Raw genomic sequence first — 24568 nt, 5'->3', positions numbered from 1 at the left:
CCCTTTTTTGCAGTATCGCAGGCCTACCTGGGGCCTCAGTAGTGCCCTGGCCACGGGGGCCTGCGATGCAGCCAGGAACAGAAACCAGAACTCTCGGTCCAGTCACCTGGGCAGCCAAGTCCCCTGGCAGAGGATTCTTCCACCTCTCACTTGTCAGAGGCGTTGAGGCAGGGAGGCGTCCTGCACGGTACCCAGCCTCTGAATTATAGATGCCCCTGGCTCCCAGCACTCTGGCGCCCAAGGAGGGAGGCCCAGGAAGTGATGGGGTGCTGCGGCTTTGCCAATCGAGCTACTTGCCCTGAAAGTCCTTTATTTTGGGGGAGCCTCTCTCCTAGTTAGCCCACCTTCCCCTGACCTCCGTGCCTTGAAAGGACAGAGGGACCAAGTCTAGGCACCTGTGATGGTGACGCTCCACTGGCAGACACTAGGGCTGAACTGAGGAGTGGGCACAGGCAAGTTGGCAGGGGGGGTCCTTTGTTACTCTCCTTCTACTTCTGTGGCCCCTGCAAGTACCCATCCCAACCCCCAGAGAGTCAGTAGGGGCCAGAGACTAGAAATGGGTGCTCAGGGTTGGAGGAGTGGACGGAGGGAGGAAATGGACACCCAGGGTCTCCTGGGAAGGCCCCATGGGATGCTGGGGGTACGGAAGACCCACTCATTTCTCAAGGGGAGCAGGTCTAAGACATTCAGCATCCTGTTAGGGATCAGCACCCACAAAACTCACTTCTGGCAGCAAGGCCGGAGCCCAGTCACATGGCTGTCCGAGGTGAGTATTCAGCAAACCGGACACTGGCCGGAGACCTCAGGACAGGGGCTGCAGGAAACCATCTGAACCACTGATGTGAAACTCGACTTTAGTGTGCACAAAGCAACCTCACATTCGTGAGAGAGGAAGGGGGTGGGAGGACAAGGAGGACATGCTGGGCAGGGAAGGAGAGCGGGAGCGGGGTGGGGCAGGCAGCGAGGGGCAGGGTCCCTTGCCACTGGGAGTCAGGGCATGGTGGAGGCAGGCTCTTGCTTCATCAGATGGTCCTCCTCTGGCCCCCATTCTTTGCTTCCTTCAGTTCCATGGGTCCTGTTCACTCCCTGGCAGAGCGCAGCCCTGGGCCGCCCCTGCCCTGCTCCTTTAGATGTCTTCCCGGGGGCTGAAGCACTGGGCCTGCAAGGTGAGAAAGGGTGTGGTTGCCCTGGGCCCTGGTGCTCCCTGATTCTCCAGTGTCCATGCACCATCCAGCACAGCCTCCCTGTGCCAGCTGCTGAGTGACGGGACTCCTGGGGCTCAGCCCAGGCAGGGCGCAGGGCAGCAGGCCACAGGCCACACCTCTGCCTGGTTCCCTCCACCCCCTCGCTGCTGGCTGTTCGCAGCCCCAGGGCAGTGTGAGAGGTGGGCCTGCCTCCTGGCGTGGCCAGGCCACAAATCACTTTTCCTTCTTTTCATGACAAACACAGTTTCCCATCAAAAGACTAGTGTGATCCAGTTCCTTGGGGACTGAGGTTGAGGTTAACTCGCCAGCTTTCCCAGGGACTTGCGAAATCTGAGACCTAAGCCACAGCCTGTGGCGACATGTCAGTCCCATGTCAGAGGTTACAGGGGAAGGACACACAGAAAGAAGGCAGAGGAAAGGCTGCTCATCTCCACCAAGGGCTGGGGGCCCCGAAGGGAAGTGCCCCTAAGCCAGCCGGCGCTGCTCCTCGAGGGATGGAGGCCAGTGGGAGGATGCCAGGGCAGGGCCACAGGCGTGGGTGCCAGGCTGGCCCGGCGCCTTGGTTCTGACATTTACAGGTTCTGACATTTACACGCTGCCTGCCTGTAAGATGGGGCAAGCTAGTTAACCTCTCAGTGACCGGGTTGCCTTCTCTGTGAAATGGGGGCATAGTAACACCCGCCTCCCTCTGGGGCTGTGCGGACTCGTGTAGAAATAAGTATTAGCTGTGAACAGCATCACCTCAGTGTGAGAAAGGGAGGTGTGGAGGTTGATGCTCCAGAGGTGGAGGGAGGGCCGGGCAGCTGGGAGTGCTCCTGGCAGAGCAGGGCCTGCAGGGCGGGCAGGCAGAGGGGGCACAGCTGGCGCCTCTGGTGCCCGGGTCTCCCCTCTCTGGGCAAAGTTCCTCTGCATCTGCTCAGTAGAGGCTTCTCTGTACCCCACGCCACACACCCACACTGGTATCTCACTCTTGATAAGAATGCTGAAGGCCTCCAGGCCCTCCCTTCCCCCACAATGCCCGCTCCAGCCTTTTCCAGCCCGAAGCTCAGCAGCTGCAGTGGGGGTGGACACGGGGGAAGGGGGGGCGTGCTCTGGCTCTGGTCAGCTGCCTGACCACTTCCCTCCCCTCCCAGGTCCGGAGGCTAGAGGGGCACCACCTGGGGCCGGCAGTGGGTCAGCAGCTCCTGCCAGCGGATGTGGGTCTGCGTAGCCAGGTCCTTGAGTGTGGTCCGGTGCATGGCCTGGGGGCTCTCCCGGATATGGGTGCTGATGTGACGGTCCAACTGCATACACAACAGCCGCAGCTCTTCCTGCAGAGGCACCGTGGAGGGGCGGCCGGAGAAGTCGGGCAGGAAAGAGGAGGGGGACAGGGCAAGTGCTGGGGCACATGTCAGTAACTCTTGAGAAGGCCCCATGGGATGCTAGGAGAAGGCAGAGGCCTGCTCCACACACCCCCCCCCCCACCCCCCAGCTGCTGCTGCTTCTTTCTCAGCCCCTCTTTGCAGTCCCTGAGAGCAGCCCAGTCTCTTGGGAGACTCACCCGCTGGTCTGGAGTAATGTCTTGGCAGCTGACCACCACCCCAGCGAGTGTCAGGAGGCTGTGGCACAGGTAGCAGACCTGGAGAGAGCACAGGAGATGGGCATCCCTGAGTCCCTCACCCCAGTCCTCCTTCCAGGCCCTGCAGGGTGAGGGCTGGGCTTCCAGCCAGTTTTCTGGGAGGTGTCTTTAAGGAGCCCAGGGCCCCACTCACAGGGCTCTCCCTTCCTTCAGAAAAGGAAGAAACCCCTCCAGAGCCCACGCTGCCCCAGCCCTGTCCGGGCTCCAGTGGAAAGAGCGCCGCTAGGGAGGGGCTGTCCACTCTGACTTCTGCCCTGCTCCTCAAGGTGCCACCTACATCTGTGGGCGCTGTCACTGGGGGCCACTCTCCTCGATTGGGGGGGGCGTGGCCCATGGGTGCCCAGCTCACCCCTGGGTGGAACACCACTTGCACAGACATATGTGCAGCCCATCCAGACGTTCAGACCTGCAGACACGAGGAGGCAGGCGAAGAGGCGGTGGCAGAGTGATGGCTGTGGGTGCGCATCTGCATGCCTTACCCACCAACGCATACCTTTGCTCTTGCCCTGGAGACTGAGGGGTGCCACTTGGTCAGAATGGTGTGATCCCAGGGCCCTGGACTCTGTGGGTGCTCACTCATCTGCTGTGCAGAGAAAAGGAGGTACTGGGAGCACCCTAAAGACAGGCGAGGCCCTGCTGTGGAGACAGTCTGCTCCTGGCACTCTGAGGTTCTGTCTGTGGACACCCTCACCTTGGACTCCTATGTCTGAGACAGGGAGGGTGGCAGGAAATGACCCTGACCTGCCCCGTAGCTGCAGATAACCGGCCCTGAGGCTGAGCTGGAGGGAGAGGCGGCTCCAGAATGGGGCTGGAGCTCAGAACCAGCCCAAGGCTTCCCCTGCCATCACGTCCCCCTAGAGCACCAAGTGGTACCCAGAAATGGGGCAGCCTCTTTGCACAGACCAGAAGCCTCCTTAGGGCAGAAGCTAGAACCACTTTCGAGGGTACCAGACTTGGCACTGTGGAATAGTCTTCTTGAATTCAAATGCCACAGTGCAAAGGCCTGACGGAGACCACCTGCCCCTCCCCCAGCAGCACTTGCCCTGCGCAGACCCAGCCTGTTCTTCAACATGGCAGCGAGGCCCCCAGGGGGCCTGACCGGAAGGCTGGCAGGCAAAGAGAGATGCAGCGAGGGGGAAGCAGTGCGGCTGGGGGTCATGCCTGGCCTCTCTGAGCCAGCTCCGACTGCAGGGTCCTGCAGCTGCCAGTCCCCCAGCAGGCCAGCTCACCAGGGAGCTAAGCTGCTAGCAACCCCCTGCTCCCTGGGGGGTCCCTGTCCCCAGACTGACCGTGCCCTTTGGAGGGAGGGCCACAGCATTGGAGCCCCTCTGACCTCTGCAGTCCGCCAAGCAGCTCATCCCCATCTCTCCCCCACCCTGGACGTAAAGCAGGTGCAGGCCTGTGTGCCCACTGCACTTGGACTGAGACACAGCCACCAACCTTAGACATTAGAGAATGATGCTGCAGGAAGGCAATCATTTGGCCACAGACCCTGAATTTCAGCCTCCCCAGCGCGCAAAAGGAGAAGGGTCCTTCTAAGTGCCTGGGGGTGGTGTGCAGCTCAGAGGCTCAAGGAGGAAGTGACTAAGCTACAACAGGCTTCTAAGGAATAGTAGGGTCGAAGTGAGGTGGTGCGGTTACTATGTGGGGCCGGGTGGGCAGGGCTGATTACAGTACCTGGGGCTGATTCAGGGAAACAGAGGCAGGAAGCTGGCTAGGGTGGAGCCGGGGAGGGGCACCCTGAGGACCGGGCTAGTGGCAGGGTCTGGGCAGTGGGCAATGGAGAGCAGGGAGGCTGGCTGAGTCACTCCAGGATTCTCTGGTATGCACATTGTTTTGAGCTAAAGGCAACTCTAGCCTCAGGCTCAAGAGAAACTTCTGCCCCTCCTTTTAACTACCTGAAAAATTGAATTAGGGCAGTGGTCGGCAAACTCATTAGTCAACAGAGCCAAATATCAACAGTACGACGATTGAAATTTCTTTTGAGAGCCAAATTTTTTAAACTTAAATTATATAGGTAGGTACACTGTTATTGACTTAATTAGGGTACTCCTAAGGCTTAGGAAGAGCCACACTCAAGGGGCCAAAGAGCCGCATGTGACTCTCGAGCCGCAGTTTGCCGACCACGGAATTAGGGACCTTGCTGAATTTGACCTATAGAAAGGTCAAAAGAGATGGGGCAAATATCTATTTGCTGAATGCCTGTGCTTCTTACCATCCACCCTGCCATGACCCTTGGAAGGCCCCAAGGACATGACCTTCTCCCAGCTCAGAAGGTCCTACATACCTCGGCCCCCTTCTGTCCCTGACCCTCGCCCACATGTGGGTCTCTGACCCTCTCATGTGCCTGCGGGGTTCCTGTACATACGTGTGTTAAATGTCATTTTCTCTTGTTAATCTGGCTCAGGTCTCTGATGATCAGGCCAGCCAGCTGAGCCTTGAGGGTGGAGGAGTCTGCTCCTCCCTGACGTGGGGGACAGATGGACAGCCGGAGAAGCGGGCACAGAGCCGCGGAGGTGGGAACAGCAGTGGCAATGCGGCTCTGAGAGAAAGGGTTATAGGACATCCTCCTCATTTTTTTTCCTTTTTAAGATTATTTCTCTACAATGTGTATACTTTACTCATATGATCAAAGTACAATGAAAGTTTTTAAAAATTAACTATAAACAAGACAGTGCCGATTAGAACTGACTAAGCCTGGCTGGGTTTGGGGTGAGTATGACCTTGGAAAGGAGCGGAGCCCACTTCATTGGCTCAGTGGTTGAGCATCGACCTATGAACCAGGAGGTCCTGTCAGGGCACATGCCTGGGTTGCGTACAGGAGGCAGCCAATCAATGATTCTCATCATTGATGTTTCTACTTCTCTCTCCTCCCTCTATGAAATCAATAAAAATTTTTTTTTAAAAAAAGCAGCAGCAGCTGAGCCCTGGGGAGCCAGGGCCAGGGTGAGACGCTAAAGAAAACATTCAGGGGCTGAGGGGCTGACAAGGGCCCTAGCTGCAGGGTGGGTGTGAGAGCCAGGGAGGGGCCGGGCAGAGAGGGAGAGAAAGGGGTTAGTTCTCATTCCTTTCACTTAGTTGTCCCTTAGCCCTGAGCTGGGAACAGTGGCTCTTTCCTCTGCCCACACGCTCAGTGGAGGTCTGTGCTGTGCACAGCAAGCCTGGGGCTAGAAGGGACCTTCCGCCAGCCTGAATGGGTCCCTGGGGCCAGGCACCCTGCAGAACTCAGCTTCCTAGGAGACAGTGTGGTGGGATGGGCCCAGGATCTGAGGAATGCCCTGGGGGGAATCTGTGAGGAGGGATTTATTGAGGAAAAAAGGACTACTTGTATGCAAATTTCACAACTTTGTTCTTTTGCTCTTTCCCATGATTGAGCTGGAGGAAAATCCCCTGAATGAGTTTTGGGGGGTGGGAGTGTAACAGCAAGAAGGAAATGGTAGCTCTGAAGAAAAGCCCCACTAACCACGTTTTATTTTATAAGCCCATTTTCCAAAGCTGGGGGGGGGGGGGGACGGCTCCTACCCAGAAGAGGGGTTGGTGCGTTTCTCCTTGCATTTGAGGGTGATGCCTGGAATCAGGGTTCAGTGATGGGGGCCCTTTAAGGAAGACCTTGACCCCACTTAAGGGGATAAGGTGCTGAACCGAGGGTCCTTACAACTTTGATTAAATTTAATTTTGAATCCTAGCGCTAGAAATCATTTCTCTCTATATATATACCCCTCAGAGACCTAGCCTTTTCTCCAATAATCCGCTGTCCCCGAGGCAGCAGAAGACAGAGCCTGGGCCCTGACAAGGCTCAGACCTCTGCAGGTTAAAGATAACATCTTCACCCAAATTATGTTTTAGCTCCTTAACCCTAAAGTAGAAAGACCCCCCTTGGCTACTTTCCACAAAATAAGAGTGGGATGCTGTACAGACCTCAGCGGTCCTCAGACCTGACCCACCAGCGATCAGCTCCCAGCACAACCCACATCCCTAAGCCAGGGTCCTGTGACTTTGCCCTACAACCCATACACCATCGGGCTGCTAGAGCTCCCTCTTTCCCGATTGGGCAACTCACTATGAAACTATTTTTCCTTTTGTGGGGGTCCAGACGAGTTACCCCAAGATGTGCTCTTGTGGTATGCAGACTATTTGGAGCTAAAGGCAACTTTAGCCGCAGGCTGAGGAGCAACTTCTGCCTCCCACCTGTAACTGCCTAGAAGAATTTGAGCTAGAGGCCTTGCCCACTTCAGCAATAATCCTTTCAACCCACCTAGACGGCAGGGCAAACTTTTAGTAAACATCTGCTCTTCTTTTTTTTGTTGTTAATTGTCACCTGAGAACATTTTTCTCCGTGACTTTTACAGAGAGTAGAAGGGAGGCGGGGGCGGGGGGGGGGGCAGAGAACGAGAACATCCCAGGTGCCCCAATTGGGGACAGGGATCCAACCTGCAACCCAGGTACGTGCCCTTGACCAGGCATCAAACTTGTGACCCTTCAATACTTGGGCCAACGCTCTAGCCACTGACCACACCAGCCAGGGCACATCTGCTGTTATCGTCCTGCACTGAGCCTGTGAAGCTTCCACAGGAGATTATATACCTCAGTCCCCTCTGTCTCAGAACCTCGCCGGCATGTGGGGTTCCCATACACATGTGTTAAATGTGGTTCATTTCTCCTGCTAACCTGTCTCAAGTCTATTTGATTATTAGACCAGCCAGAAGTTGTGCACCTTGAGGGTAGAGGAAAGTTCACCCACCCCACTTGCTACTCCTGCATTTCTTTGGCCAGTGCACCCAGGCAGGACTCAAACACTGGGATCCCCGAAACAGTTCCCCTGCGGTCAGAATCTTGACGGCTAGTCTGTACAGCAGTGCTTTGGGGAAAGGCTTCATTATGTACACAGGACACGCCCAGACCACTCTGTCACTTGCAGGCCCGAGACCCGCAGTCTCAGCCCTGAGAGGTAAGAGAGCGCCGGTGCGCGCCTCCCAGAAAAGCAGACGTTAGCGGACACTGGGCTCTGGCTCAGAGGAGGCCGGGTCGGAGACTCCATCCTCTGACAGTCCCACTGCGGCTGGGGGACCAGAGGCGGCCCGAGTGCCAGCCAGCCGTGGTGAGAGCCAGCGCGCCCAGGAGGACACAAAGCAGACAGCCAGGTGTGAGCGCTGTTTCCTGCTCCAGTTGCTGTGACCAGTTCCTGAACTTAGCAAGCCCATTCCTGTCCCGGCTGGCACCAGGCTGGGGCTCTGATTTCTTTCAAGACACAGGAAAGGGGGAGGCTGGGCAGAGGCACACGCTGCTGGTCGCCACCAAAGCCCCCCGCCGCTCCCATTTCCTGCACAGTCGGGGAGTGCGTGGTGGCCCAGGCCCCTCCAGTTCTCTAAGGCGCAGGGGCGGGGTTAAAGCGAGGCTGGAGGCGGTGAGGGGCTATACTTGTCCAGTCTTCAGGAACTTGTCTGAAAAATGGGCCCTCACCATTCAGGCTGCCCAGCCACCCTCCCCCCCCTCCGGGCCTTCTCGCCCCCCCCCCCCCCCCGGGGCCTCCCCCCCTCACACTGGGTGTGAGTGAGTTGGAGGCTGGGAAGCCCCCATGGGAAACGGGCCCAGGAAATCTCAGACAACAACTGGGGAGAGGCAGAGTCTGAGGGTGCAGAACGGGACGTGCCTGAACCCCATGTGGACAAGACGGGACCGTCCCCTGCTGACGCCGCTGCCGCTGGCAAGGCCTGCAGCTTTCGCTTCCTGGGTCTTTCCCAGAGCCAGGCGGACTTTTCTGAGAAGTGCCGTGCAGGATGCCTCCTTCCTGGCTCTGGAGTCTTAAAGGGCCCACCCGGCCCCTGGGGAAGGATGGATGACAAGGGTAAGAGATAGAAGACAGTGTGCTGGGCCTGTCACCCACCAAGGGGGAGTTCTGACCCCAGGAACCAGGGCCAAGACTCCCTCTGCAGCCTTGCATCACACGAGGAGAGGGGAAAGGGTGGCCGTTTCCCAGGAACTCCCTCCTTCACAAAATTCCCCTCCAGCTGTGCCAAGGAAGCGGGCTGTGGCCAGGAGCATTTGTGCTAAAAAGGGGCAGAGAGGAGGAGGGAGAGGATCTCCCAGGAAGCCACTGGCTCCGCCCAGAACACTATGGTTTCTCCCACCTCAGGCCATGACAGGAATCCAGACTTAAGGAACCAGGCAAGTCTTCACCCCAGCCCTTCTCAAGGCAGCCAGGCTGGAGGGGATGGCAGACCTGGCCGCTGGCAGGAGGATCCTGTGGGAGCTGCTCCCGCCAGGCCCCAGGCAGCTGCTGAGGAGGCGGGGGAGGGGGTGAGCTAAGGCTGACCCAGGAACAACTGCTGGGGAGGACCAAGATGGACCCACGGGACGTGCCCTCTGGGGCCCAGGGGTCCAGGCTCCTGCTCAAAAAGCCCCGAATGCCTATGGGTGTCAGGGTTTCTGCCTGGGACCCCGGGACCCCAGAGCAGCCTCCTCCGGCTTCGCCCCTCTGGCTCACTGCCTCTGGGTGGTAGCTGCGCTGGGGGACCTGCATCAGCCACCACCTGGCTGGGCTGCTCTCAGCCTGACCAGAGGGCCTGCGGTGCAGCCCAGCCACAGCACGGACTGCAGGAGAGGCTCTGCCCCAGGCCCGGCACTGTCCTGTGCGATCCTCTTGGGGTTGTTCCATGGGAGACAGTCAGGCTCACCCACAGGTGAGGGGGTCAACGCTAGAGCTAATCTGGCCTGGGCAAGACTGACGTTGCCTGGTCTATTCCTGTGGCACATTTCAGACCCAAGGCCAGAGCTGCGTCCTGGAGAATTTTTATTTTCCTTCTTTCTGTTCTTCAAAATGAAATTTAAACCTACAGCCATACTTCCCAGTGCCCTGAGGGGGCGGGGCGGGCCTCAGATGTGGACACTGAGCTTGGAGAGGTCCCCTGACTGTGTGACCACCTCCAGTGAAGGTTAGATCTGAGCAGATGTCTGTGCTTCTGCCTTAAGCTGGACAAGCTCCGAGTGTGTGTGTGTGTGTGTGTGTGTGTGTGTGTGTGTGCGTGCACATGCGCACGTGCACCCCTAGGGTCCCCCTTCAGAGAGAACAAGGCCGTACTGCTGGCACAGCAAGGGCCCAAGGGCCTACTGGAGGCTGGATAGGGAGAGGCCCAGAGCCCGAGCCCCCAGGGCATGGTCTAGGTCCTCTGCCACAGGCGGGATATGACAACAATAATTAGTGATGAGTAATCCTGACGCAGGGCTACTTGCGGGCCCCAGGCCAAGGGCCTCAGTCCACGAGAAAGCCTGGCAGCTCGTCCGGCTGGTGTGTCCACAAAAATATGACAAGAGGGGATGCATTTTCAAGGGGGACCTCATCTGGACCTGTCCTGGAATGTGGCCTCTGCTAGCCTCTCGAGGACGGTCTCTCTTCCCGACCCCCACAGCTACCACAGCCATGCGCCTGCTCAAGGTCACACCCTGACCTTGGCTTGGACCGTCATGAAAGCAGCAAGCAGAGGGAAGCGGAGTTTGGAAATGACTCTGACAGGACAAGTCCTCGGCCATAGTCCTAGAGAGAAGGAAATGACGAGGGCATTGGACTGATCACCAGGAAATGAGAAGAGATGGTGACACACCTCTTCCCAGGCCAGGGTCCCTGCAGGCACAGGGCAGAGAGGCCAGAGACGTCATAGCAGGGCCTGCCACACTCACCTCTTAATGAAAGTGCCTGTTCGGAGATGGGGGTGAGTTTGAGCCCAGAGATGAGGCACTTGAGGGTGATGGGAGACAAGCTGTAGCGTCTGGACAGGAGTAGGACTGGGGTCAGCTGCTGGGACGGCGCCTAGAGAGTGCTTGGAGCCCCGCTGGGTAGAGGCTGGACGGCTTGCAGAGGCCCTGGAACCTGGAGGCTGCTGGAGCCTGGCTTGTGTCCGTCCACTACCTCAGACCTGAGGACTGAACTCACTTAGGAGAGACAGGATTTTCTTAGCTCTATCTGGCCTCAGGTCTAGGCCCTGGGCGGCCCTGGCCTCAGCTCTTGCTACTGGAGGCCAGGGTGGAACTGGAGGCCAGGGCACAGTATGGTGCAGGGTGGGGGAGAGATGGAGTTGGGACGAAAGCAGGAAGGCTGAGGGCTTCTGTTCCTGGGGACCAGCTGTAGGGAGGTTATCTGAGCATCTGACTTACTGCTCATCTGCCTGAGGGAGGCGGGGTGGGGTGCTGTAGGAAAAGCCTTGCTAGAGCCCTCCCACCCAGCCACCCTTCCCTTCCAGCTTCCTGCTGGCCCTGAGGGCTGGGGAGATGACAGGCGGGGGTTGGCTGGCTCTTCCTGCTTCTCCAGCCAGAACTAGAGACCCTGACCCCAGAGGGATGTGGACCGGAAACCCAGCTCTGCGTCTGCCCAAGCGGGACTAGGTTCTCCACCACACGTCAGTACGTGGGCGCCATGCTGAGGAGCCCGAGAGCAGCGGGCATGGCCCGAGCATCCTCAGGGGCTTGGAGAGGCCTCCCAGTGCAGCGCCTCCTCCAGAGCAATGGCTCCCTCCCTTCTCTTCCCCACTCGCTGATCTGGCTCCTGGCAGGCACAGCCCTCCTCCTGCCTCCCAAGGATAACAACGTAGGACCATTGCCCATGGCTGAAGACCAGGAGGATGCCATGGATGCCTAAGGTTTCCAGGTGCCCAGATTCTGTCCCTTCTTTTGTCACTGTCCCAGCCTCCTGTTCCCTACATCCAGGCCAAGTTGCTCCAAGAGAGTGACTTTAGCCCTGATTCTAGGGGAGACATGGCCCAGGCTGGCCGATTCCTGTGCACCTGGCTCTGTGATTGGTTTAGAGATGAGCACATGACCTTTTTGCCAAGCCACTGAGACTAAACTCTGGGACTCTGGTTAGGAGGCCGGGACAGAAGCCTTTCTTTCTCCCTGGCTGGGGCTGATGAGGGCAGGGTGGGAGTGTGGAGGGTCCAGCCCCAGGGGGAGAGCCTGCTGGGAGGCAGAGTTGCGGGGTTCAGGGAGCAACGCCGAGGCCTCACGACACTGCTCAACCCTGTCCCAGCTGGAGGGGCCCTCCAGACCTGTCGGGGTGTGTTTGAGTCTGTCACTACAAAGTCCTGGCAAAGACAGGGAGAAGGGACAGGAAAGGCAGAGAGCAGAGAGCTGCTGGGAAGCACGGTCTGCCTGGCAACTGCTCCTGCAGACAGAGCAGTGGGTGGGGCCTCAGCCCCTGCCAGGCTCCTCAGCTGTGTGCTGCTGCCTACGCTGCTTAGACGCAGCACTTAGAAGGCACTGCTCCTGCCCTGGCCGGTGCGGCCCAGTTGCTTGGAGCATCGTCCCGGCACCAAAAGGTGGTGGGTTTGACTCCTGATCAGGGCACATGCCTGGGTTTCCGGTTTGATCCCTGGTTGGAGTGTGTGGGGGAGGCAACCTATTGATGCTTCTCTCACATCAATGTTTCTTTCTCTCTCCCTTTCCATTCTTCTCTCTCTAAAATCAGTAGAGACATGTTTATTTGTTTGTTTTTACTATACTGATTTCAGAGGAAGGGAAAGGGAGAGAGAGATAGGAGAGAATCACTGATTGGCTGCCTCCTGCACGCCCCCTAATGGGGATCAAGCCTGAAACCTGGACATGTGCCCTTGACTGGCATCCAAACCAGGACCCTTCAGTCCGGGACCCTTCTATCCACTGAGCCACACTAGCTAGGGTGAGACATTTATTTTTTAAAAAGGCACTGCTCCTCCACCTCCTGGCTCAGGCCCAGGCAGGTGGGCTGGGCACAGGGGGTGATAAGGGTCCCTTGGGCCCTTGCTGTGCCCAGCAGAAGGGGCTTGTTCCCTCTGAAGAGGGATCCACTGGGGATGCAGTTGAGACAGACTCAACAGTGATGCCGTTTAGGTGAGTGAAGCCACAGGGTGAGTGAATAGCCTGTGGGACCACGGAATCCAGGACAGGGGACAGGCCGGCGCTGCCAGGAGGAGCAAGAGCAGGAGCAAAGCCTCAGGCCTGAGAAGGGGGCTCTGGGAAGGACAGCACTGCCTGGAATCAAGTGGTGTGATGTGGCCCCGGAGGGAAGCGCATGGATGAAGGGCCAGCTGAGGAGCAGGGATGGCAGGGCTTGGGCTGACGGACGGGCACGGAGGGTCGCTTTTTCCCGAGCAGCAATGGGAGGAAGATGATCACAGGGTGGCCCAGGAGGACTTGCAGGATAAAGAGGCTGGGAAGGTGTTCGGTCAGAACAGAGAAGTTACAAGCACGGGGCAGGACTGTGCCGGGGCCCCTGGGCCTGGCGTGGGTGGGCAGAGAGCAGGCTTGAGTGCCAGCTGCCTGGAGAAGCCCGCCTGCCGCCCGCCGAGCTCTGCCCCTTCAAGCTCTGCTCACACACCCGACAGAGCGGGCCTGGGCCCGAGCCGTGTGGCTTCGGATGCTCAGGAGGCCGCTCTGTAGAGGCTCGGCGGCCACTGAGCTGCGTGAAGTGCGCGGGTGCCCTTTAGGGCCAGCTTTCCAAAGGCCAGCTCTGACACTGACTTCCAAAGATGTCTGAGGCTCCTCACTGTGGAGGAAGTAAGAACGCACCAACGACCAGCCAGGGAAGGGACTCCCGACTCCCCAACATCTGCTTCCTGTTCCTCGTGCCCAGTCAGTTCCCTTCCCTGCTAACCATGGCTCTCCCTAAGGCAGGGGGAGGGGCAGCAAGACAGGGAGTCCCGCGCAAGGAGAAGGCAGAGGGTATAGGAAGAGGGAGAGGCTTCAGTGCGCCCGTCCTTCTGGGTGACAGGCACCAGGCCTGTGCTCAGCAGCCCCAGGGAACGCCGTCCCATGCTGCTGGGAGCGGCAGGAGAGTGCGGGCAGGCACACAGCCGCCAGGGGCCTGCCCCCTCCCTGCCCTTCCCAGAACCGCCCAAGCCGACCCCAGTCACTTCAGGTGCTCTTGGCAGCAGGCCAGACACAGGGACAGGCCTGCAGCCATCACAGCAGCAGAAGCAAAAGCAGTAAAACTTGTTCGTCGGCTCTATTACCACAAAGATATATGCACCACAAAGATATACAGGAGAGGTGCACAGCGCACACAGACGCAGGCACATCCAGGCCGACGCCCTCTGCGGTGGGCACGCGGGGATCCCCGGGGTAAGAGCACTCAAAGGACGCGAGGCCCAGCCTGGAGCACACCCGCCTCCAACCATCAATTCTACACCAGCACTTCTCCCACGCAGGCACGCCCAGCACCGGGCTGACCGCAGGCCGTAGGCATGGCGAGGAAGCTGGCAGCAGCCACCTGTGGCCGGCCAGGCTCATCCGGCGTGTGGTCTCTTGCAGCTAGTCCACCAGGGACAGGGCCCATCACGTGTGCAGAACCTCAGTGTCTGTCCCACAAGGACATCATCTGGCTGTGAGGAGGATGAGGCCAGAAGCTGACGAGGAGACAGGACGGGCTCCTGGCGCCTTGGCGCAGCGCCCCCAGACTTCCCCTTTGTGGACCTTCCTTTTCTTTCACAGTGAGAGACAGTCTACTTCCTCAAAGCTCCCAAATGTAACCAAACTGGGGAGAACTCCCTGCACCGTAGAGACCCTGGAGGGAAGGGCGGGAGACGGGGCACAGCAGATGCGGAGGTTCAGCAAGGCCAGTATCAACAACCTCAGTAAAAGGGAGGCCGAGACCCTGAGATTGGCCAGGGTACAATCAGACAAAAGCTGCCCAAACGCTGCGGACAAGAAAGGGGCCACGTGCTAAACCTGCTGGCTCAGGGGAGGCCAACGCGGCCTTACAAACTCACAGGACCTAAAGTCATCACATAGATGGTTTGATCATCAAAATTCCTAACTGAGAGCAGGTCACGTCCGAGGCCCGCAGCTTGCGTGACAAAAGTCAGTCTTTACCTAAGTGAGCCTGCCTACTATCTTTTTGCATCAATAAGATAACATGCCTTTGAAATGTCAGAGTAATCTTCTTTCAGAGCCCTCACAACCCAGAGTGAACTGTCATTGTTATCTTAACCCCCGCATACCATCTCCATGCGGTAAATGTTCCCCGTCCTGTACCCACAATGTAAAAGAAGTACCTGTCAGTGGCTGAGCGTCGACCTAGGAACCAAGAGGTCATGGTTCGATTCCTGAGCAGGGCACATGCCGGGTTGTGGGCTTGATCCCCAGTAGGGGAAGTGCAGGAGGCAGCTGATCAATGATTCTCTCTCATCATTGATGTTTCTACCTCTCTCTCCCTCTCTCTTTCTCTCTGAAATCAATAAAAATATCTAAAAAAGGAAGTATGTGTGTGTTTTCCTTTATCCAATGTCAGAAATCCCCACCCCACACTGCTCTCTCCTGCCTCCCTAAACTACCAACGGGTTTCATGTAACCCCTTTACATCTCCTCCTTCGACTCTAATGTATAAAAGAATCTGCAAAACTGCCATTTTCAGGAGCATTTTTCAACCAAATTCATTAAAAATTGCCCTAACCAGTTTGGCTCAGTGGATAGAGCGTTGGCCTGGGAACTGAAGGGTCCCAGGTTCGATTCCAGTCAAGGGCATGTACCTTGGTTGCGGGCACATCCCCAGTAGGGGGTGTGCAGGAGGCAGCTGATCAACTTTTCTCTCTCATCGATGTTTCTGGCTCTCTATCCCTCTCCCTTCCTCTCTGTAAAAAAATCAATTAAAATGTATATTTTTAAAAATTATCTACAGGTTTGGACATTCTTACATCAACAATGGTTTACATGAGTTAACAAAAGAACAAAAAAGCTCTGGATCCCTGGCTCTGGTTGGAAGGCTAAGCGGTTAGCTTCCTGGAGGCAATGGCCGCCTGAGTGCAGTTACCTGCGTCTGTCTGCCAGGGGCTGGAGCAGCCTCCCACGGAGCCCAGGGGCCTGTCTCTCACAGAACTGGTGCCCTTAGGTCAGAGGGGGAACCTGGAGGCCAACTCTTGGAGTCCACTCCTGCATGAAGACATCCTCTCCCCCCTCAGACCCCAAACCACACTCTGACCTCTGTCTGTCCTCCTCTGGCAGAGCCCCTCTGAAACCGGGCAAGCACAGGGCCTACACCAGCCACGCAAGGGCAGGGAAACGTCCCTCTTCTGGCTGGTGGAAGGATTTGAAAGACATACAGAAGGTAAAAGGAGAAAACCAAATCTTTTTAAAATTGGTTTTAGAGAGAGAAAGGGGTAGGGAGAGAGAGAGAAACATCCATTAACTACCTCCTACATGCACCCGACCGGAGATCAAGCCAGCAGCCTGGGCATGTGTCCTGATGGGGAACTGAACGAGCAACCTTTCACCAAACGAGCCACACCAGCCAGGGCGAAAATCAAACCTTAATATTTGTGCAAGGGAATTCACACAAACATAAAAATTACACACACTACAAATGACATATATCCCTTAGTAAGGCAAGCTGAGGTGCATATGTCCTTTTGGACTAAGGAGGGGGAGGTAGGCAGTTCACAGGTGGTTGAGAACGATCAAATGTTCGGTAAATACATTCTTGCCTGCCCCCCACAACAGTGGGTGCAGAGGGGAACCTCGGAATCGGATGTTCTTGGACCCCGCCTAGCTGCCACACGTCATTCCTAAGTGAGAAGGTTCCCTGTTCTGAAGCAGGTTTTTCTCTCTGAGTCTCTAGCAGGAAAGGGGGAGCTAACAAACTCTTCCTGAGTTTATTAGGCTTTAATTGTTTTCTGTTCAAAATAGTCTGACCCACACACCACAGGGGCTGGGCAACCGTTTCTGTTGCTCAGGGGATGACGCCCAGCCAGCTGAGCCACAGCAGCCAGGGCTGGGCAACCATTTCTTTATCCAAAAGCACTTGAAAATGCTGCAAGTATTCTAATCGCCCGTCAAGAAGCAGGGCTCCTCTACTCCACAAGCTCTGTGTGAGCTGCCAGGACACAGCAGCACTCTACCCTCCCACCGAGGGCTGTTAGCAGCAGGCTGTCTCCGTGGTGGCACTCGGCCGGTTAGCGTTCCCAGGCAGGAACCTCACTGGCTTAGAATTACCCACCGTGTTCTCTGATTGGCTCTCTCACAAGCAGGTGACCCTTGTGAAGCCAGCGTCTCACAGGCTACAGGCCCCTGCAGCTCTAAGACACCAGGACTTTAGAGGACAGGGGGCCACATGCAGAGACTGGTCAGAGGTCAGAGGGCGTGCAGAGCGAGCAGGTCTCAGGCCCTCCAGAATGAGGGGTGGGGGAGGGGGAGTTCAGAGAGGAAGAGGAATTGAAGTTGCTTCATTCATTCACTCATCTGGCGCCAAGCATACCACACGATGCTGGGAGACACAGGCCATGCCCAACTAAGGACAAGTAAAGGGACAACTGCAAAGTCACCAGATCAGGGAGGACAGAAAAGTCATGCCCTGGGCAGCAAGAGCGCCTCTCCCAGTTGGGGGGCAGGCTGGGAGCCTCACTGGGAGAGGAGGCTGTGCCAAGGCCCCAGGCAGAGAGAGGAGGTGGGAAAGTGGGCGTGGAGCCTGGCAGAGTGTCTATCTGAAGGCTGGGGAGGGCTGTGACCACGCAGTCTCTCCAGGGCAGGAAATCGCCCAGACAGGAGCGAGCAGGTCTGAGGGAGGGGGCCCAAGGGCTGGGAAAGGGCCCGTCCCCTTTCAACCTCACTCTGGCCTTGGTTTCCCCGCGCACCTCAAGGAGAAAGAAGGCCAGGCCTTTGAGCTCTGGGATAAAAGCACAGCCGGCCCAGACCACCACTCCTGTAAAACAGGGCGGGTGACGCCTCCACTCTTTTCGGCTGGTGAGTAGCCTGTTCATCTTTGAAGATGAAACGTGCTGGGGCCTAATGAGGAGTCAGTCAGCCGGCCTGGGAGTGGGGCTGGGCTGCTGGAGCCGTAAGCAGCCCCACTGCCCCCACCATGGCCTCCAGGTCAGAGCAGAGCCCGCCCAGGAGTCAGGACACTTCACATTTCTGTCTCCGCTGTGCCTTCCGCCAGCCTGGCCTGCTTTCTCCCCTCGCCTGCCCTGGGCCACCTCCCTCTCAGGTAGGACCAAGGCCAGGGGGCTCGTGCCTCCCTCTGCAAAGGCATCAGGAGCCCCCTGTGCCCTCTGCTGCCCTGGCCAGCACACGCTGCACTTCTGTCCTGGTGCCGGGCCACTCCATGTTTCCAGGCCAAACTGGTCATGTCCTATATGGCCACCGGCCAGGGGGACGCTCCACAACTCCTGCATATGTGAGAGAACCGTCCTCAAAATAAAGGGTACCCCGCCCACTGGGTGAGGTCACGGGAGTGGCCCCAAGGCGCCTGGAGGTCGCACTCTCCACGTGGTGGACAGACAGCCCCTCCCTTGCCTCTCCCCTCCCCTCCTCCGTCCTGTTTCCTCCTTCTCCAGCCCAGGCCTGAGGCTTCTAACCACTGCCCTGCTCAGACAGACCGCCCCGGGCTGACCCCCAACACTCCACTCGCCTCTGAGCCAGCGCCCATGTGTCAGGAAGTAGCTGGACCGGAGAAGGGACACGTGGGCACTCCCATGCTCCGGGAGGCTGCGCCTGGCAGGGCACCAGCATCAGGTGGAGCTGGAAGCCAACCTTCCTCCACTCCCCGGAGGAGAGCGTGCGGGCTCCCGCTCTTCCTAATGGTCGGTTTGTGTTCATTAAGTAATTAATTCGTTTATCTGATTCGCAGGATGATGCCCAAAGGTTAGACTTCTGACTGCCAGCCCCCAGGAGCCTTTGGGATCACCCTTCCTAAACTAGGAGGGCGCCTGTCTGCACTCCTCACCCGGAGCCCCGGGGCACGCTCGCTGAGATCACGGCTCCAGGACCCAGGTCTGGGATGCAGTCTGAAGCCCCACACCACCTGCTGGCGCTCACCTCGGGGCCACGGCCTCACTTCTCCGAACCCACACCTGCCGCTCCCGCCAGAGGGTGGTTTCGGGGAACCTGGGCAGTGTCTGGAGGGGCAACGGGATGACTTGGGCTCAACGACAACCACGCCAAATGGGCACAGGCAGGTTGACCGGGCGCTGCCCTCGGAGAACAGGGGGCCGGATTGTCTGGACACCCGCTGGCTTCTCCTTCATGTCCCTTTCCACTCCTCCCTCAGCAGCAGGCTGCCGGTGTCCTCTTTGACCGGCGCTGTGAGACTAACAGGCCTGTGGCCTCCACCAGGCCGGGCACCCGGCAGCAGAACCCAAGCGGCCTGCGCCTGTGCCCGCAGCACCCAGCGTGGGGCTTGGCAGGGCCCCCCAGGCGAAGGGGATGTGGCTCCCCGTGCTCACCTTGTAGTCTCGCTTAGCACTGGCCGTGGGCTGCTGCTCCTGGCGGGGTGGCGAGGCCTCGGAGTCCAGGTGCTGCCCGAGGGCTGCCGGCCTCATGAGGTACAGGAGCCGGCTGAGCACAACAAGCTGCAGGGGAGAGAGGCCGTCACCTCGCTGGCATTGGTGGCTGAGAGTGTGGGTTCTGGAGCCAGACCGCCAGCTTCCAGAACCTGGGTCCACCTCTCACTCTCGCTCTGTACAGTGGAGGTGCGTACACACCTTCCCGAGAAGGAGGGCTCACGGTTACCCAGGCCTGGCACAGGGCGAGCCCCTCGGAGGAGTGACCAGGGAAGAAGAGCCCCGGGGGCTGGAGGCCGCCCACTCGCCTGCAGTCAGCAGACACTCATGGTTTAGAGCAGTGGTTCTCAACCTTCTGGCCCTTTAAATACAGTTCCTCATGTTGTGAACCAACCATAAAATTATTTTCTTTGCTATTTCATAACTGTAATGTTGCTACTGTTATGAATCGTAATGTAAATATCTGATACACAGGATAGTATTAGGTGACCCCCGTGAAAGGGTCGTTCGACTGCCAAAGGGGTCGCGACCCACAGGTTGAGAACCACTGGTTTAGAAGCATGGCCAGCAGAGAGGGTCTCCTCTGCCTCCAGGGAGGCCCCCTGGCTGAGCTACTCTGGCCCACTTGCCCGCGTCCCTCTCTTTCCATTTAACATGTCCCTGTGGGGCCTGAGCAAGGGCTCAGGGAAGGGGAGAAGCTGCATGCCGCCCCCCTCCCTCACTGGGAACAATGGTCCATGCCATCACCATGCTGCCTACTGTTCCATCCTCCCCCCCCATTTTCCTCCCAGAGAATTTTAAAGCAAATCTAAACACTGTATTATTTTACCCACAAAGAGCTTCTAACAGAAAAGGATAAGGATCCCTCCCAATATAATCATAATACCATTTTCTTGCTCAATAAAATCACCAAGAATGAATTCCTTTTATGATCTAACACCTGTGCTGTTTTCTCGGAGTTTCAGATATGTTCTCCTGTAGTTGTTCTGTTGGAATGGGGATTCCCCACAAGGTCCACAACTTGCATTGGGTTGAAATGTCACTTAATCTGCTAGCTCCCCCCTCCCCAACTGACCACCCTCTCTGAACAAATGGGCCAGTGTTCCCCACCCTCTGGACCGTGGTCCACATGAGTCCAGGTGTCTGTGGCAAGCGATCCTTCCCGCCAGCCCCTGCACCTGGTGTGGGCAGCCTCAGCTGGGCCCCAGCCAGGACCGCCCAGCTGCCCCCGGGCGAACGGTGGCAGGGCAGGCGGGCAGGCGGGCTCCAACCGTCCCTCTGAGGCCACGTGCCGCCTGGAGAGGTGGTGGTGCAGAACCAGGGAGCAGCGTGGGGGTGGGGGAGGTTCACGGAGGCACCATCTCTTCAGATGTAGCAGGTGCAGGGCAGCTGAAGGGGGAAGGGCTTGAGCCCTGAGCCCGACCCCTGCTTGAGCCCAGCCTGCCCAGCACACCTGGCTTCCTCCCTATGACACCCTCAGCCACCTGCTCAGCCCCCCAGCAGCTGTGGGCTTAGCCCAAAAGAGCAGCTGGGGTGAGGGCGAGGAGTCAGGCCTGAGGAAGCCAGAGCTCTGGGCTTAGTGTCTGATCCATCAGGAGGGCAGAGAGGAGGCAGGGAGAGAGGGAGGGAGGGAAGGTGCTAGGTGAAGAGAGACACCACACCCAGTGTGCCTCTTGCTCAGTCCCTGCAAGTCTGGGGAGAGGTCCCAAAACAGCGCTGCCTGCTCAGGGCTCACAGCTGTGCGAGCACAGGGGCACACAGGGGCGCTCTGCAGCCCTCCCCCCAGTGGACCCTCCCAGCCAGTGAGCCTCGGGCAGGGCAGAGGAACACATGCAGAGAGCTCCCAGTTTCCCCTCACTCCACCCCGCCACCCCACTCAGCACAGCGAGCCTCCACCTTCTGGTTGCTTATCCCTTGTGGTTCCAGCTCAGCCAGCCCATCTCTCTCCAGGATAAGGACTCGTTTGGCCTGCATGGGTCCCAGCTGGGCCAGCGCATCTCCCCACCTGGCCCCCGTTTCTGGGAGCCGACTCCGTAGACACTCAGCCCTGGAGGGCAGACACTTCTAGGCCAGAAGCAAATGATCCCAGGAAGGCAGCGCTCCACTGGCCTCAACAGGCTGCGGGCAGAGGAGGCAGGCCAGTTCCAGTGCGAGCACTGCCACAAAGCCTGTCGCTCCTGGTTCAGCCAGACCGCTGCTCCTCTTGCCCAGAGGAGAAGGCCAGGATCTCACCTGTGTGCGATGCCCCGGTGGCCCCTGCTGCTTCCGGGAGCCTGTGCCGAGTGGTCCTTCTGACCAGACTGCACAACTGCCCTCCCCTCCTTCCAGCCCAGCTCCAGGCCCACCTGGCTGGCGAGGCCCGCCCAGCTCCCTGCAACCTCCCGCCCTCACCACTCCATTCGCCGATCCTGACTCTGCCCTACCTTATTTCCATGGAGTTTATTACCTTCCAACATGCTGTGCAATTTACTTTTTATTATTATCTGTTCCCCCTCCCTTACTAGAATGTAAGCCCCATGAGGGCACCTTCATTCACTCTGTCCCAGAGTCTAGCACAGTGCCTGGCATGTGGTACGCGTTGAACCCGTATCATTAAGTGAACTAACAAGTGAACAGCCGGGCAGTGCCTCAACTAGTTCCCCTCGTAGATGCAAACCTCATCCCCCTTGATGTCAGCAATTTGAAGCTCACGTTTTTCGAACTCCAAACTGGAAGACATGACTTGACCAAAGATGCTTGCTGTGTGGCCAGAGGTGGCCTGCGACAAGACACTACCTCCGACTTCCCTCCACAGCCTGTCCCACCCGGGCTTGCCTGCCTCCGTCAAGTGCCGCTCCACCTGCCGGATGTACAGCCTTGGAGCCCTGCTTGCCTCCTTCTCTCACATCCCAGGTCCCACTGGCTGTCCTTGGGGAATATACCTAGAATCTGACCACTTCTCACAACCTATGGCACCGCCACCCCAGGCCGAACTGCCAGCTCTTACCGTGGTTACTGCCATCACCTCCCTCCTCCCCACCCCCAATAGTCAATTTCAAGAGTGGGAACATTTTATAAACCAATTATGTTTTTCCTCTTCCTTCCAATGGATCTCCACTTCCGCCTGGAGGTGCCCGGGGCTTGAGTTCCCACTTACCTCGCTGACACCACTCCTGCTCCACCCTCAGCCCTCTGCTCCAGCCACACTGGCCTCTGGTTTTCCTCCAATCTAAGAGGCCTTTGCCTGCCCGAGTGCCTTTGCACTTGCTGTTCCTTCTTCCCCCAAAACCTGTTCGATTCCCTCAGGTCTGTGCTCAAATGTCCCTGTTCATCCTTATAAAACAGCATCCTCCCGACACTCCTCTTTCTCGGCTCCATCTTTCTCCGCAGCACGAACACAGCCTGGCATGCCAGGGCTCGGTACTTCTTCCCTGGTCCCCATGTCCATCTTGCCCTGAACCATGAGTTTCACGAGGGAGGGACTGAGTTTGCTCGGGGCTGTATCTGCAGTGACCTGAGAGTGTCTGGAGCATACTGACGCCGGAGGCCGGAACCCCGCTGCTTCTGGGATAGTCCAGGGAGTCACAGGAACCCCAGGAGGCAGCTGGACCCTGAGGCTCTCCTGAAAGATGCACGCTTTGGAGTTGTTGCGTTCTGATCATCTACAGAAGTCCTGATCCTCACATTCAGTTGTCCAGCACCTGCTCCTCCTGCTCCCAGGGCCACAGCCTGCAGCCTGAGACGGGGAGCCAAGCAGTGCAGGCAGCAGACACTTCTGCCAGCAGTGCCTGAGGACCTCTGCCCAGCACTCGTCCCAGACCCTCTCCCCCACACCAGTGCTCAGCCCTTGCACCCCATTCCTAGGGAATCAGTTGATAGGTTCATCAGGCACTTGTGCATTAAGAAGGACAAGGAAGGGATGGCCTGGTCCTCTGACCTGCCATGCAGGACTAAAGCTCAAGGAACCAGCAGGCACCTGCCACCGGAAATGGCAGGTGCAGTCCAGGCTGTCACCACAGTGCGAGCCAAGGAGGGGCTGGGAAGCGCAGGTGGCTCATGCGGGTCAAGGGCAGGACTCTGGAGCCAGGGCCTTGCTGCTGAGTGACCCTGAGCAGTGCCCTAACTGTACCTGCCTTGTTTCCCCATCTGTGCAAGATGGGTGATAACAGTCCTTACACCTGGGGCGGCTGTGAGAAAGAGTAAGCTTGAGATGGCCCTGGGACACGATCCAGTTGGGAGGTGATGGGTGAAAAGGAAGACGTGTCGGTGCACAGAGCCATGTGTGGAGGCGCTGAGCTGGCCCGCGAGGCGGCTGAGAGGAATGGACCGCCCTGGCAGGCTGCGCAGAGGAGAAGTTGGGAGGGGGGGCGTGTGGGCTGAGCATGGGCAGCTGTGGGCTGCAATGGCCCTTTGAAGGTGTGTTTCATGAGGATCCGTCTGACAAGCCAGACTGGAAAGGGGAGTGCCTGCAGCCGACACCAGGGAGGAGGCCATGGCAGCGGGGCTGGCGCAGAGATGGGGAAACACACGGAGGCCGTGGGCAGGCCCGAGCTGGTCCTGCCTCTCCCAGCCACCAGGCGTCTGGCACGGCCTTGCACAGCTGTACTGCCCGCTGCAGACTCCTCTTGCAGCACAAGCACGGACCAGCCTCCAGGGTTGTCTCAGGACACCGCTAGGAGCTTGTTCACTGCCTCTGCCCCCTGCTCACACCCTCTCCCGAGGGCGGCTCCCCTGCAGAGCCCCCAGGCCTCCCACCACACTCCCCTCACACACAGGCTCTTGTCAATAAAATCCAAACAAAACAGCACTGGCCGATGTGCATCAGTGGTTAGAGTGTGGGCTGGACTGAAGGGCTGTGGGTTCAATTCTGGTAAAGGGCACGTACCTTGTTTGCAGGCATGATCCTCAGCCCTGGTCAGGGCGTGTGCGGGAGGCAACCAATCTACATGTTTCTCTCACATCAATATTTCTCTTTTTCTGTCTCTCCCTCTCCCTTCTCTCCCTCCCACTCTCTCTAAATACCAATGGGAAAATATCCATTAACAACAACAGAAAGCAAAACAAAATCCCAAGCCTTGAACTGATGCTGACACGGGAGTCACCTCTGACTTCCCAGTCATTGCCAAATGGGCTACCCCTACCGGCCCCCACCGTCCACAGCCAGTCCTGCCCTCCTTGACCTTGACGCTGGCCTCTTTGCACTCTGCTGACACTGCTCTGCTCTCGGTGGGGCTCGGTGACCGCTCTGGAGCCCTCTGGGATCACTCAGCCTCGCCCCCACCGGCCCTGCTGCATCTCTGCCCGCCCTGCCCCTACCACTTGGCATCCCCTGTAACACTGTCTGGTCCCTCTGTTCTTCACAGAGATGTCCTGTCATCAGCTGTCACTTCTGTGAAGTGACCCCTGTTCAGGCTACTCCCTCACCCAACCTTCCAAGGTCTCTGTCTGGAGCATGTTCCCCTGCACACGAACCAGCAACTCACTGCCACAAGTGTACACCCACAGTGTGCACCCGCAGTATACACCCGCAG

At 58.1% G+C, this 24568-nt stretch overlaps 1 protein-coding gene across 1 annotated transcript in view; it reads right to left on the bottom strand.

Annotated features, from left to right (window-relative positions):
* Nucleotides 1-836: 836 nt before the first annotated feature.
* FAM178B (family with sequence similarity 178 member B) overlaps nt 837-24568 on the bottom strand; it is an 83935-nt gene continuing 60203 nt past the window's right edge. The window contains exons 10-13 of the mRNA XM_081100674.1: nt 19002-19127; nt 2746-2823; nt 2363-2515; nt 837-1159 (exon numbers count right to left, since the gene is read on the bottom strand). Of these exons, the coding sequence (XP_080956800.1) occupies nt 1127-1159; nt 2363-2515; nt 2746-2823; nt 19002-19127 (390 nt within the window). The 3' untranslated portion in view covers nt 837-1126. The remainder of the gene's footprint in view (nt 1160-2362; nt 2516-2745; nt 2824-19001; nt 19128-24568) is intronic.

Source organism: Myotis nattereri (genome assembly GCF_964212035.1).
Source record: "Myotis nattereri genome assembly, chromosome: 10".
Classification (NCBI taxonomy): domain Eukaryota; kingdom Metazoa; phylum Chordata; class Mammalia; order Chiroptera; family Vespertilionidae; genus Myotis; species Myotis nattereri.
Note: the sequence above shows the minus strand (reverse complement) of the source record. Positions and strands in the feature narration are given on the sequence as shown.